The sequence below is a fragment of the Microtus oregoni genome, unplaced genomic scaffold (genome assembly GCF_018167655.1).
Source record: "Microtus oregoni isolate MIOR12 unplaced genomic scaffold, Mior012 000027F_ref0000203, whole genome shotgun sequence".
Classification (NCBI taxonomy): Eukaryota; Metazoa; Chordata; class Mammalia; order Rodentia; family Cricetidae; genus Microtus; species Microtus oregoni.
This window is the reverse complement of record NW_024543086.1, coordinates 21,806,169-21,820,788: the sequence shown is the minus strand read 5'-3', so window position 1 is coordinate 21,820,788 and position 14,620 is coordinate 21,806,169. Positions and strand designations below refer to the sequence as shown.

The 14,620-nt window shown below is 46.1% G+C and overlaps 1 protein-coding gene across 2 annotated transcripts in view; it reads left to right on the top strand.

Moving 5' to 3' along the window:
* Positions 1–2,347: 2,347 nt before the first annotated feature.
* The window catches only part of LOC121463856 (CREB binding protein), a 147,488-nt gene continuing 135,215 nt past the window's right edge, over positions 2,348–14,620 (top strand). For both annotated transcript variants that reach the window (XM_041676379.1, XM_041676376.1), the window contains exon 1: positions 2,348–2,824. In XM_041676379.1, the coding sequence (XP_041532313.1) occupies positions 2,740–2,824 (85 nt within the window). In that variant the 5' untranslated portion in view covers positions 2,348–2,739. The remainder of the gene's footprint in view (positions 2,825–14,620) is intronic.

Below are 14,620 nucleotides of genomic sequence, written 5' to 3'. Positions count from 1 at the left end.
CCTGAATACAATGCCTCATGATGAGACCAACAGCCAGGGCACTTCAGATGCAGTGATTCTGGCCCTGTCCCTCTGTGGCTCCACACACTTCCTCCTCTCCTATGAAGGTGGACTTTTCAACATTCTGGTTATGATTTCTCATGCTTGTTGCTTTAACTCCTCAAATAGAACTCACAGGAACTTCTTTATGTTTTTGCCCAGGGAATCAGTACAGCGGCAATACTCTGAAGAGTCTAAACAAACATCTGGTGAATAAAAAACACCATAAACGAACTGGACAAGAAACACCGAATGGTGTAATAATATCACGGCTTCTGATTTTGCCCAAAAGTGATCTCCAAGGACCTAAAGCGGGGTAGAAGGGTTTCCTGGAGCAAATGAGGTTTGGGCTAGGTTTGGCGGTGAATTTTGTGTTAGTGACAGGTGTTCACAGCACTGTGAATAGCATTGACAAAACTATAAAGTGTTTTATGATGAGAACTACCTAATGAATGAGTGGGTGTGGGATGCTGATGGGGACAGTGAGGGAAGAAGGGACAGATGAAGCAGGAGTTGTTTTGAATAGTGTAAGAAAAATGGACATCACTCTACCCTGGCCCAGTCACTGTTAGATGTGTGTGTTACACATGTATCATGTTTATTTTAGAAATGTTCTTAGTGTTTGTCCTTTTCTTTGTACAAGAGGAGCTAAATTATTTCAAATAGGTCTTCCTCTGGTTTTTTGAAGAAAGGTAATTTTGGTGCTATGTGGGGAAAAACGTGAAACCCAAGAAAAGCTTAGGTGAAAAGTTGCTTCCGTCACAGGATGGGCCCACGATGGACAACACACTGGGTGGCAGCGGTGTGGGAAGGAGGAGCCCATTCTTCAGGTAAAGACGAAGGAGACTGGCTGCGACATGGGTGGGTGGGAGGGAAGGGCCCATCTGACTCACAGGTTTCTGGCTTAGGAAACAGGTACTGGTGATTCCTTGAAGATAAGGAGGACTTCCGAGTCAAGCTGGCCGGTTGGGAGAGCTAGTTAACAGAGAAGGGAAAACTTTAGCTTTTGAGGTGTGAGACAGGGACTCCCTGCGATCCCATCCTTCTGGGCACCTGCCAGAGCCAGGGTCCTTGTCCGAGGTGGGGCACGCACCCCCACAGGGCACGCACCCCCAGGACACCGAAGCCCTTGGTCTTGGTACCAGGGCCCCTGTTCAGCGCCAGGAGAAAGCGCTCCCAGCCTCTTCCTTCAGGTGACAGCGTTGGACCTGGTCCCATCACGTTGGGCTTGAGAATGGGCGCTTAGGAACCTCGCGACGCCCTTGCTAAACTTGGGGAGAGCAAGGGCTCGAATCTCGACCTGTCATTTTCTTCCTCGGTGATCTTAAGAAAAGTTGCTTTGCCCCTTCCTGCCTCAGTTTCCCCATCTGCACACACTCTGGAACAGACCCGAGGACAGTCTGTAACCTGCAGACGCCACTTGGCCATCACTAGCGTGGAGCGAGGGGAAGAGGCACGAACTGCGCTGGCGTCTTCCTAGTCCGATGCCACCCCGCAGGCTCTCGAGCAAGGAGGCGAGGAGCCAGCAGCGAAGAGGCAGGGCTGTTGGGGCGGGACCGGACGGGCTGGGCCCGGACCAGCGCCGACTCCGAGCCTGGGGGCCCCAGCTCGAGCCCAGGGAGCCCTCCCGTCGCGTGCCGGGCCTCTGACGCCGTCAGAACAAAAGTGGCCGCCTGCTCTGCGCCCCCCACGTCCCGCAGGCCCGGCCCAGCGCCGCAGCCCTCCGCCTCACGCACGGCCGCCGCGCCTTCGACCCTTCCACCCGAGCGCGCTCGGCTCTTTCCGCCGCGGTCGGCGCAGGTGGAGGGGGCGGGGCGGGGGCCGTGCGTGGTGACGCCGCGGGGGGTGACGTACAGGCGTGCCCCGCCCCCTCCCCCTCCCCGTTCAGGCTCTGGAAAGAGAAGAAAAAAAACTTTCTTTTTTTTTTAATTGAGGAATCAACAGCCGCCATCTTGTCGCGGACCCGACCGGGGCTTCGAGCGCGATCTACTCGGCCCCGCCGGTCCCGGGCCCCACAACCGCCCGCGCACCCCGCTCCGCCTGGCCGGCCCGCTCCGCCCGGCCCTCGGCTCCCGCCCCGGCGGCCCCGCTCGCCTCTCGGCTCGGCCTCCCGGAGCCCGGCGGCCGCGGCGGCCGCGGCGGCGGCGGCACGGGGTGGGGGGGCCGCGGCGCGGCGGCGGCTCCGCTCGGCGCATTGTTTTTCCTCACGGCGGCGGCGGGCCGCGGGCGGGCGGCGGAGCCCGAAGTCTCCCGGTCGTCCGGCCGCGGGCGAATTCATTAAGTGGGGCGCGCGGGGGGGGGGGGGGGGGGCGAGGCGGCGGCGGCGGCACCACCATGTTCCCCGGCGCCGCCTGAGCCGCGGGGCCGGGCGCCGTCGCTGCCAGCCGGGCCCGCGGAGGCGGCCGGGCCGCTGGGGTGCCCGGGACGCGGAGTGTCGCGCTCGGGAGGCGGGCAGGGGATGAGGGGGCCGCGGCCGGCGGCGGCGGCGGCCGGGGGCGGGCGGTGAGCGCTGCGGGGCGCTGTTGCTGAGGCTGAGATTTGGCCGCCGCCTCCCCCACCCGGCCTGCGCCCTCCGCGGCCCGGCCCGCGCTCCTGCGCTCGCTCCTCGCTGGCTCGCCTGCTCGCAGCCGCCGGCCCGACCCCCCGTCCGGGCCGCGTCGCTCCGCCCGCGCTTAGGGCTGTTTCCGCGAGCAGGTGAAGATGGCTGAGAACTTGCTGGACGGACCGCCCAACCCCAAAAGAGCCAAACTCAGCTCCCCGGGCTTCTCCGCGAATGACAGCACAGGTGAGGCTAGGGCCAGGCGCGCTGTCAAGCGTCGGTGGCGGGGAGGGAGCTTGGGGGGTCGCAGTGGCGGGAGGTTCTGTCCCAGGCCCTGGACTGTGCTTCCCGGCCGGGGAGGAAAAGTAAAGCGGGGGCGCGGCCGGGTGTTCGCACGCGTGGCCGGTCGGGATGACAGCGGAGGGGACCTTGGAGGTTTGGAGGGAGAGAATGCTTCCGAGAAGTAATGAGGGCTTTCGGGATCGGACCCCCCACTCAAGGCGCTGCAGTCGCGGACACAGCTGCCACCGGCTTATGAGTTGCGACTAAGAAGTTTCTTGGAATGTGTTGCTTTGGAAAACGCTTAGTGGTTATTTTGAAACTCTTGATTCTTTCATTCCTTTTTTGATCACCTAGTCATTTTTTTCAAAACCCCAAACTTGATTTGCAAGATGTCATCAAAGTTGCTGTGGTGTTTTTCATTTACATACGTAACCTTAAAAAGAAGCTAGCAGGCTTTTAAAGTCCGTTTGGACTCTACTCTCCCTATGAGTTTGAGCTGGTTTTACCGTGGAGATGTAAAATTTAAAAAAAATTGAAGGACTGTAGGGCTTTCATGTTTTCAGAAATAAAAAGCAAGATACTGCTGAATCCCCTCCTCCCCCACTAAATAGTTTCCCTGCAAACTTTCTTAGGTGATCATATGCGCAGTTTTGTGTTGGTTAGTAATTCACACTTCTGGACAGCTCTCTGGTAGCATTTCTAGTTATTTGTATTTCCTCTTTTAAGCTGTCCTCTGCAATAAAAACTTAGGCGCTGCTGCGAACAATGCCGGCTCGCCGCAGCTAGCGTTCCTCCAGTACGGTTTGTAGTAGCGGCATCTGAAAATGAGTTTCTGATGAATGGGTCCAAATCAAATTACATTGCTGCCTGCAGATTGGCGCTAGACACAGCTGTTCAAGTTGTGGAAGTCTTTCTGTGACTTTACCAAGTGTATTAAAAAATATTTCTACTGTTGAAACAAAACCTAGATTTGTGGCTTCAGTTTGAATACGGTTCCTGGAATCCAATCACGAAAGGAGACGTGTAATATTAGTTAATGTAGAAACCAGAGGTGAGTGTTTTCCTCCCCCATCATTTTTCAGGAGATTTTTGTTTACTTAAAATTTGTTCAATAGTGGGAAGGAATAATTGATTGTCGGGGAGAGAAATCACTAATGGTACTTTTCATTTTAAATGACATATTGAGTTTGCCGTTTATTTTCATAAAAATCTACTTATTGGCGTGAGAAATGTGGAAACAGTGGTTTAAATGCCCTTCTGCAGAATAGAGCTCCCCTATTTTGGTAATCTTGCCATGTTTCAGCCAGAACACTGTAATCATGTGAAATATAGATCAGACTAGGCAAGTTTAGTCCTGAAACTTGTCCTCTGACACTGGTAACTTGAAGACTTTTCAGCTTTGCTGTTATTGAGTGAGGTTATTGTAGATTTTTTTCCCTTAAAAGTGGGGGCAAATTAACAGTAGGCCCACAAAAAGAATTAAAGTGTGGTACACATCCAGCTATTTACAAGTTGGAGTCCAAAAGATGGCTTTTCTTGTCGTAACTTCTGTTACTTAATGGTCAGATAATTTACTTAATGTTCTGCTAATCAGAGCAGAGCTTATCAGAAATGATTTTCTGAAATTAACCACTTTGTCCCCTTCCCTTTCCAGTTTCTATCCAGGAAAAGCAGGAGAGCACCGAAACATTTATTTCCAAATGTATGAAACAGAGATAGTTTCTAAGATTCTGACTTAAATGATGAAAAGGATAAAGATGACAGTTGTGTTTGAGTTGAGTGTGTGGTGACAGGAAATGCACCATTACATTGTCTTGAAAGGTGTATTGGGGTGGCTCCTAAGGAAGGGGCCATTAGTCAACACTTTAAACAAAGTGAAATCTTGTCAAGAATAACTATTAGTCTAAGATAGACAGATCTTAAAGATGTAAATTAAACAAATGGCTGAAATATTTACATTAAATATATTTAATGGAGTGATGGCTGGGATAGAGATGGAAAGATAACATTACTGAGAAATTCAATATTGTTTTAGTGAGGGGTTCATTCTTAAGGCTCCAAGAGAAAATCGGGCTAGGGTGGTCAAGATAAGTGTTCTGAGCATAAGATCAGATTTGAGGGAGGGGATGGAAGAAGAAGGAACAGAGAACCTTAGACCCTGAGAAACAGCAGCTACTTGAACTGTTGTGACACAGGCCACGTCTTTGGGAACTGTCTTGTGAAGTCATCAAGTGCATAGGTGTGTTTCTAGGGATGGTAGTGGGAGGAGAAGAGAGTACCCTTGAGCCTACCAAGCCTATAGAGTACTTGGAGTTCACCAAAGGGAGTGTCCATGTATGCATAATAAACCACTTCACTAGGGACCAGGCAGCATCTGAGTGATGTCCACCTTTATCACTTAAGATGGGGAAAGCATGTAGAGGAAGAGGGAAGGTGCCTGGAGGAGGGTAGCAAGAGGAAGGAGAAACCACTTCCACCCTACCATCTAGGCAGTTCTGAAGTGGCATAGAATCAAATGATATCAGATGTTGGCACAGTACTGTTTTCTTGTTCTATGTTGAATCGTTCAGCACTTTGTAAGAAGCTACCAATATATAGTTAGTTAGTGGTAGGAGAAAGAAATATTCAGTCAGGTAGTAGACTTTTTAAAAAAAACATTTATGAAAGTGTTTGTTTTAAGACAATATTGCTGGTTAGTTTAGTGTGGCTTAGAATTTGCTTTGTACCCAAAGCTGACTAAGAACTCTGGATCCTCTTGCCTCAGCCTTCCCAGTACTAGTATTATAGGCATACATCACCACACTTAGTGATTTGGGCAACTTTACGGCAAAATTTGTGTGTAACAAGCCATTTAAGAGGTATTAGGGCCAGAAAGATGGCTCAGTGGGTAGAGAGGTACTTGCCATGTAAGCCTGGTGATCTGGGTTCAATCCCCAGAATCCATATAAAAGTGGAAGGAGAGAACAGTCCACAGAGTTGTCCTCTGATCTTCAAGTGTGCCATGGCACGTACCACTCATCCCCATCTCCCTCTCTCTCAACACACACACACTTTGTAAAAAGTTTTAAATTTGTCTTTTGAAAAATCAAACACAGATGTTATGGCCATAAACCATCATGTTTGTATTTTATACCTGTGTCTTAAAAAATAACTTTTTCTCTTTCTTTTTACTTTGAGACAAGTGATGTTTTTAAGAATAGCATCAAATTGCCTCAAACCTGTGACTCTCCTGCCTCAGTCTCCTGAATGTTACTGGGATTACAGGAATGCTCTGTGATCACTAACAAAAAGTTAATTTTCCAAGAGGCATAGTCTCACTATGTTGTTTAGGCATCCCTCAACTCTTAGACTCCAGTGAACCTTCTTCTGTCTCCCCCTTCTTAAGTGGCTGTGAATCTGTCAGTGCAGTAGAGAAGTGTATTTAAAGAGAGCTTGTGGCGACTATGATCTGCCACCAACATCTTGTACTGCTAAATGGCACTCTTCATTGTGTGCAGCCCTTTCTGTATCAGACAGTGCTTTCCTCCAAGCCATCTTGGCAGCATTTGAAGAGAAGAAACATTTACTGCTGTTTTCTAAATGAGAACCTGTAACTTGAGTGGGATCTAGATTGGGTCAGATGGCTCAGCATGTAAAGGCCCTTGCCACCAAGCCCCTGAACTTAAGTTTGATCCCAGTCCTTCACAGTGGAAGGAGAGAAACTGACTCCTGCAAGTTCTGACCTTCATCCATGGATCATGACATATACATGCTCATGTACACACACACACTAAATATAAAATAGTATTTTTTTAAAAAAATGATCATTCTAGGCATTTTTATAAATTTGTTCCTCTAAAGAAGTTACTTGACTTGGGGACTAGAAAGATGGCTCAGTGGTTAAAATAGCACTGGTTGCTTCTCCAGAGGTCCCTGATTCAATTCCAGGCACCCACATGGTAGCTCATAACTCCCTGTAACTCCAGTTCTGGGGGATCTGAACTCTACAGACACTGCACACTCATGGTGCACGGACATAAATGCAGGGAAAACAACTACCCACATAAAATTTAAAAAGAGAGAATTTGCTTAACTCATGGGACAGTGATATTTGCCAGGTTTCAGCAGCATTCACTTGAGCTTGTGAGTTAAAGACCTGTGGAGGCCTATGGCACACACCTGTAATTCCAGCATTCTGGAGGCTACAGCAGGAGGGGGCTAGCCTAGACAACATTATGAGTTTTGGGCAAGCTTGTGCTACAAAGCAGGTTTCAGCCTCTCTGTCACTCTGTTTCTCTTCTTTTTCTCTCCCCCCCCCCCCAAACACACTCAAGCCATTCTTTTCAGAAAATTTATAATGTTTGGAGGTGGGGTGTAGGGTTTATAGCATGGAGTGTGCCGGGCCTTGTTTTCCTCTGCTTCTGGTGTTATTTACCCCATCTAACGATGGGCGCACATTCTTGTTTACTTTAGGGCATGATTGAGAAATGGTTCTTATTTTACCTTATTGTCTTGACCATAAAGGTAAGACTTTTGATTTTTATCATGTTTCGGGGTGTGAAGGGCTGCACTGGGAGCTCTTCAGAAGAGATGGTGTAAATGTGAAGCACACCAGTGCTGCCATAGTGGTGAAAGGTCGGGGTTCTATAATTGCTCTTATTTTTTATTTTCTTGAGACAGGATTTCATGTGGTTCATACTGGCCATGAATTCCTGATGCTTATGCCACCTCCTTAGTTGCTGGGATTACAGATATGCTCTATTGTACCCCACTTGATTTGGTAACCCTTAAAAATAATTGAAAATGGCTTATAAAGGAACAAGGCTGATTTCTGCTGTTGAGAATTGGTCCTAGGTTATAAGCTAGTAGTTTACTTCTGCCGCTGTGGTTGGCTCTCAGAGTACCTCATTACTTAGGGCTGTGCAAAGAAATGATCTTTTTCTTTAGTGTTTGAAAACAAAATAGCGGGGTAACTACCTGCCTTCCTTAGTGGGCTTGTAAAGATTAGGAAAGCTTGCTAGTTTAGTTCTTGGGGTTACATTAGCGTGGTTGTCACCTCTTTATCTTACATAAATCAGCACTTGGTGTGTATTTCAAGAGATTGCATGGGGTCTCAGTCGTCTGTGACTAGTTCCAGGAGATCTGTCACTCTTCTGGCCTTTGTGGGCACTAGGTACACACATGGTATACATATGAGCATGCAGGCAAATGCTCATAATACATAAAGTATAATTTTTTTAAGGCCAGGTGGTGGTGGCGCACACCTTTAATCCCAGCTCTTAGGAGACAGAGACAGGTGGATTTCTCTGAGTTTAAGACCAGCCTGGTCTACAGAGTGAGCTCCAGAACAGGCTTCAAAGCTACACAGAGAAACCCTGTCTTGAAAAACCGATATTGTTGTTATTATTATTATTTAAACAAAGTTTTGTGCTCCAGTAGGGTTAGTTTTAGTCAAGGAATTTTGGTGTCAGCCTCAGAGCATGTGTTGGTGGGCACTGTGGATCTTTAACTATTAGGACTGAACTTTGCACCATTCCCACAGCTCATTAGCACCAGGACCCCCTCCCCCCCACCCCCATGCAATGCTTAGATCAGTAAACAACTTCATAAAAGGCCAGAGAGGACATACTTCTGGCTCTGTGGGACATCTGGTCTCTTGTTCTAACCATTTGCCTTGGTCATTTTGGTAAAAACTCAGCCATAGACAGTATATGGACATGGCTGTCTCCTCTTAAACTTTAATGTAAAAATTGGCATCCAAAGAATTTTCTCTTGAGCCACAGCTTGATTTGAGTGGTATGGGACTCATGGTATAAGCACCCATTTGGGAATATTGGCCTACTGTGTCTGTTTCCAGTGGGGTACAACAGTAGCTCTGTAGTAATAGGGGCGGCGGGGCTGCATCCCCAGCACCCCGGCTGCCTGTTCGGCTAGCTTATGCCCGAAATAATTACACGGACACTGTATTCTTTTAAACACTGCTTGGCCCATTCTCTTCTAGGCTAATTCTCACATATTAATTTAGCCCATTTCTAATCATCTGTGTGTAGCACCCCAAGGTGCGCTTACCGGGAAGATTCTAGCCTATGTCCATCCTGGGTCGGAGCTTCATCCCGGGAGCAGGGCATGGTGTCTCTCTCAGGTGTCTGCTCCCGAGAGGAGAGCTGTCGAGACTGACTTCACTTCCTCTTCCTCCCAGCGTCCTGTTCTGTTTACTCCACCTACCTATGTCCTAACCAATAAAATGGGCCAAGGCAGTTCCTTTATTAGCCAATGACCTTCCTCCATCATTTCCCCTTTTTCGGTTTAAACAAAAAAAAAAAAGGCTTTAACTTTAACATAGCAAAATTACATGTAACAAAACAGTTATCAAGTAAAAGTTACAATAATATTTATCATAACTAAGGAAAACTATAACTATAACTAACTATTCTTAACTCCATCAAAGACTCCAGAAAGCTACAATACTACCTAAGCAAACAAGAAAAAAGCAACTTTTAAAACTCTAGAAATGACAGAGACATCTTGCTGCCTGGACAGTCACCCAAGGTTCCTCTGTACCGTTGGGGCATCCATCTTCAGCCTTCAGGCCCATGGTATCCAGCAGACATTTCCATAAAGCAGGAAAATTCAAAGTCAGTTCAGTCACTATCTGTTGTGTCCTGCAGAATGTCTCAGACTCTTTCATGAATCAGGAACCCCAAAAGATCATCTCACCTTAGGCAAGTTCAGTAGTCCTCTCTCTGCGGGTTCTCTGTGTCCAGTTTATGCAATAGTCCAGGCAAGAGCAGTTTCTTGCCCAAATGGCTATCAAACTCCATAAGGTGCCTCTTCGATGTCCATCTTCCTCTTGAAGTAGATTGGTGCTGCCAGGAGCAGAGTGTCTCATTGTCATGAAAAGTCCTAAGTTATTAAAACATTAAATGTCCTATTCTGTAATCTTTGAAAGACATGAAGAATGTCTATCTAAAATATATCTCTATATATCTAGAAAATCTAATTAACATGACTACAAGCTTTACTATTATCGATGATTATCCATTAACAACCTATATTTCTTAATTATACAGTACATATTTAAATGAACTACACAATCACAATACCTTAATCAAAATCAGAAACACTTATACATATAACAAAATTGACCTTAAATCTCTATCAATAAAGCAAAATCTATACTAATGTAAATTATTCATATCTATATCATATCCCCCTTTAAATGTAAAAGGACGTTTAGAAACCATATTTGGGAACATGGGCGCAGTTTTTTTCTCTCCAAACTGCTTCCTGCTGAATGGGGGCGTCGTTAATTAGGTCTTTCATGGTATAACCTGTGTGCTAGTTTCATCTCAGTTGGCAGTTGAGGGAAGCAATTTTCTGAAAATGTTCACTGCAACCCTTCAGGAGGGCGTGGTCCATCATACCAAATCGGAATGGAAGAAATGAACAGCGTCTCATCCTCTGTGAAAACAAAATAAGAAACTCTTTTCCAAAGTATCATATCCTTAGATCCAAATTCAAAATATCTATGTTGGATTAGTTCAGCAGCATTTATAAACAAATATCTTTTAGTAGCTTTTGCTCTTTCCTCAGCATTCAAACAATTCAAAGAGAGCATAATAGCATACAGTATCAAAATTCTCTGTGTATTTTCCATCTTTGTTCGTTTTATTTTAACCTCTATTTTGTTTATTTTTACTTTTACCTTTTTCTTTTTGATATAGGTTCTCTGTATCTTTGACCTGAAGTAACTCTGTAGACCAGGCTGTCCTTGAACTCTCAGAGATCTGCCTGTCTCTGCCTCCCAGGCATTGGGATTAAAGGCGTGTGCTACCACACCTTGAAGTCACAGAGGTCTATCTCCCTCTGCCTACCAAGTGTTGGGATTAAAGGTGTGTACCACACACAACAACTCTCTTCCTTTTTTTTTTGTTACTTTAAGAACTTTAAATTTTAGTCTGCATATATTTTTAACACACTTCAAACCATTTAGAAATTTTCTTTGTCTTTGAATCTCTCTTTACTGTATATCTTTTTCTGACCACACGAGCCTTTAAATTACTGAGCAATATGGGTAGGATTAAAGGCGTGGCTTTGCCAGCTAGATCCAGTCCATTCCTTAGGTTTCCAGCCTCATGGCTGAGGTACCGAGCTTCAGCAGCCTGTGCTTGCAAACCGCACGAACCGCCTGCGTAAAAGAGTCAGAGTTTGCCGTGGCAGGACAGCCCAGAAAGCTGGCATTTTTAAACGGTTCAGCTTTTTTCCTGCTATGGCTGAAAACCGAAAAGCATGCGTTCAGCTTTTCGTCAACACTGTTTAAGTGTTTCGTGGCAGGACCTCTTAATGAGCTGCAGGGTTTTGCAGCTAAAGCTGAGTCAGGAAGCCTCTCTTAGATGAGGTGCTTGCTTGCCTCTGGCAAGCAGAGTAGACCCTAGAACACAGCAAGTCTAGTTGCCATCAAACAAATCGTAGCACTTTACTCCAAATGCTCTATTCAAAAGCTCTGTCTCCCGCAGGAGCCAGACAGAGATTGTAATGGTGGCACAGCCCCAGGAAGTCGCGCTTTAAAATGACACAGCGTTTTTTCTGCTACTGTTGCTGAATCAGGAAATCTCTCTACAGCACGCCACCAACAAACAGCAAAAATCTGTGTTAAACTCTCTCTCCCTTATTTTTAAGCCTTCTCAGGTTTTTTAAGTGGGTTTAGTCCATCACGTTGGGTGCCAATCTGTAGTAATAGGGGCGGCGGGGCTGCATCCCCAGCACCCCGGCTGCCTGTTCGGCTAGCTTATGCCCGAAATAATTACACGGACACTGTATTCTTTTAAACACTGCTTGGCCCATTCTCTTCTAGGCTAATTCTCACATATTAATTTAGCCCATTTCTAATCATCTGTGTGTAGCACCCCAAGGTGCGCTTACCGGGAAGATTCTAGCCTATGTCCATCCTGGGTCGGAGCTTCATCCCGGGAGCAGGGCATGGTGTCTCTCTCAGGCGTCTGCTCCCGAGAGGAGAGATGTCAAGACTGACTTCACTTCCTCTTCCTCCCAGCGTCCTGTTCTGTTTACTCCACCTACCTATGTCCTAACCAATAAAATGGGCCAAGGCAGTTCCTTTATTAGCCAATGACCTTCCTCCATCATAGCCCAAGTTTTCTGAGACTGGTGTACCTGGCCTGCCCAGTGACCAGTAGCCAGGATGGGGTCAGCACTTCACAGTAGGAGGTGCTCGCTTACGTTTTTGTTGGTTTTTTTTCTGTAATAGTTTTATATACTGTATTTAAAATCAAATAAATTTAACAAATCCAGGTAAGGTGGCTTTGATCTTCTGCTGGCTATTTTACTTCTTGCTGACCCTAGTAGCCCGCAGCATTCTTTTCTCTGCTACTTTATCACCTTAGGTATTTTTTGTGAAACTAGATGCTGAGCGGTGCTTTTAGCTGGTATAGACTTGGTACAATTGCTGCACTGGCATTGAGCATAGCAGGAGGCTTACTTGCCCAGTAGGTACTTAGGAGATGTTGGAGACAAAAAGTGAGCAAATAAATATACAGATTTTGTCCTTGAAAATGCTTAGTTTTCTCCTAAGACTTTACTTTTAACACTTTGCCACTACTCTTTGTGTGTGTGTGTGTGTGTGTCCTGTTTTTGTTTGATTGTTTAAGACAGTGTTTCTCTTTGTAGTCCTGGTTGTTCTAAATTCTGTAGACCTGGAACTCTGTCCTGGAAACTCTGTAGACCAGGCTAGCCTTGAACTAACAGATCCACCTGCCTCTGCTTCCTGTGTGCTGGGATCAAAGGGGTGCATCACCACTGCCTGGCTTGCCCCCCCCCTTTTTTTCCTTCCTCCCTCCCTCCCTCCCTCCCTCCCTCCTTACCCTCCCTCCCCTCCCTCCTTCCTTCCTCCCCTCCCTCCCTCCCCCCTCTCTCCCTCCTTCACGCCCTCCCTCCTTCCTTACTTCTTTCCTTCCTTCTTTTTTGGTTTTTCAAGACAGGGTTTCTCTTAGCTTTGGAGCCTGTCCTGGAACTCACTCTGTTTACCAGTCTTGCCTCAAACTCATAGAGATTTGCCTGACTCTGCCTCTTGAGTGCTGGGATTAAAGGCGTGCACCACCACCACCTGGCATCCCCCTTTCTTAATTCTGATGTTTTCACCATTGATAACCTAGTTGGTGAGCTTTGGCTAGGTTTTAACTGTCTACATCAGTTTTTTCATCTGTAAAATGGGATGATTATTATATTATTACAGTATTATCTGAGGTGATGTCCGGGAAGTACCTGGCTTGTAGAAAATGCTCAATGAATAAGAGCTGGCAGTATAGCTACCAGGGCAAGTGGTTGTGGTTTGTCCTCTGAGGACTTCCTGGGAATGCTAATCTGATCAGACTCTGTTAATTGCTGAAAACAGCAGTAGCTGTGCACATGTTACCACAGAAACCCATGTGTAGTAGGGCTATGATGTACCCTCATGGATATAAAACAAGGAATTCTGTAATCAGCACTATTGATTTTTTTTTTTTTTTACAAATAGGATCTATTCATTTATTTTATGTGTTTTTTCCTGCATGTGTGTCTGTGCACCATGTTTATGCAGTGCCCTCAGATGCCAGAAGAGGGCATCAAAGCCCCTGTAATGGTTGTGAGCTGCCCTTTGGATGCTGGGAATCGAACCCAGGTCCTTTGGGAGAACAGCCAGTTCTCTTAACTACTAAGCCTTCTCTCCAGCCTCTTCTTTAAATTACAAAAATTTACATGCTCTGTAAACTCTTGATAATTTTGAAATGTAGTTCTTGGACTTAGTCTCAAATATGTGATTCTGTTTCTTACTACTGTGTATCTTAAACTTCAATCTGAAATGTCTTTTAGGCATTAACACTGTACAGAGATTTTGGTTGGTCCCTTTCAGAGGCTTAGAAATGTTCACACAACTCTGAAATAAAACTAAGAAAAGAATATAAAATACAGTTAAGTATGAAAATAACCTAAGAAGCAACCCAAAGAGATTGTATTTATTCCCTCCTGTTCTGAACATTTCAGTATGTAGAATCCCAGGGAGTTGAGGTGGGCCCGTGGTTAGGTGGTCTTCCCAACTCTGTTGTCTCCCTGGACTTTTCCTGCTATACCATAGTGCTTACCAGTCAGATGGGAAAGCCCACCTGTTTCCCAGTCTTTAGGGCTAGAAATAGGACCCTGGCCCTGAAAATCTTTTCTTCCTGGGTGTCACAGTACATAACAGCTCTTGTTAACTCCTCTTTTGGTTGTTTCCAGATGTCTCTCAGAAACCTTCATACTCCTGGGCATGCCCTCTGCCCTCTTATGTGATCTGATTTTAGTACTTATATTTTCACTGTTCACTCATTTCTGTTGCTGTTTTTGTTTGGAGACAGGGTCTCTACTTAGCCCTGGTTGTCTAGAATTTACTATATAGCCAGGGCAGAGTCTGCCTCCCACGTGCTGGGATTAAAGGTGTGTACTACAACATCTGGCCTCGTCTTTACCCACTCCCTCCCCCCTTATTGAAAATAGTTATTTTTTTCCTCACATAACTTATCTTAATTACGGCTTCCCTTACCTCTACTCCTCTCAGTCCCTTCTACCTCCCTGTCATCTGTACCCACCCCTTTTCCGTCTCATTAGAAAATAGGCTTCTAAGAGGTAAAATATAAAATAAAATAAGGTAACATAAAGCAAACACTAACATGTCAGAGTAGGACAAAACAAAAGGAAAAGAGCTCATGAAAAGGCAGAAGAAACAGACACAGACTCTCTGGTTTGCGCACT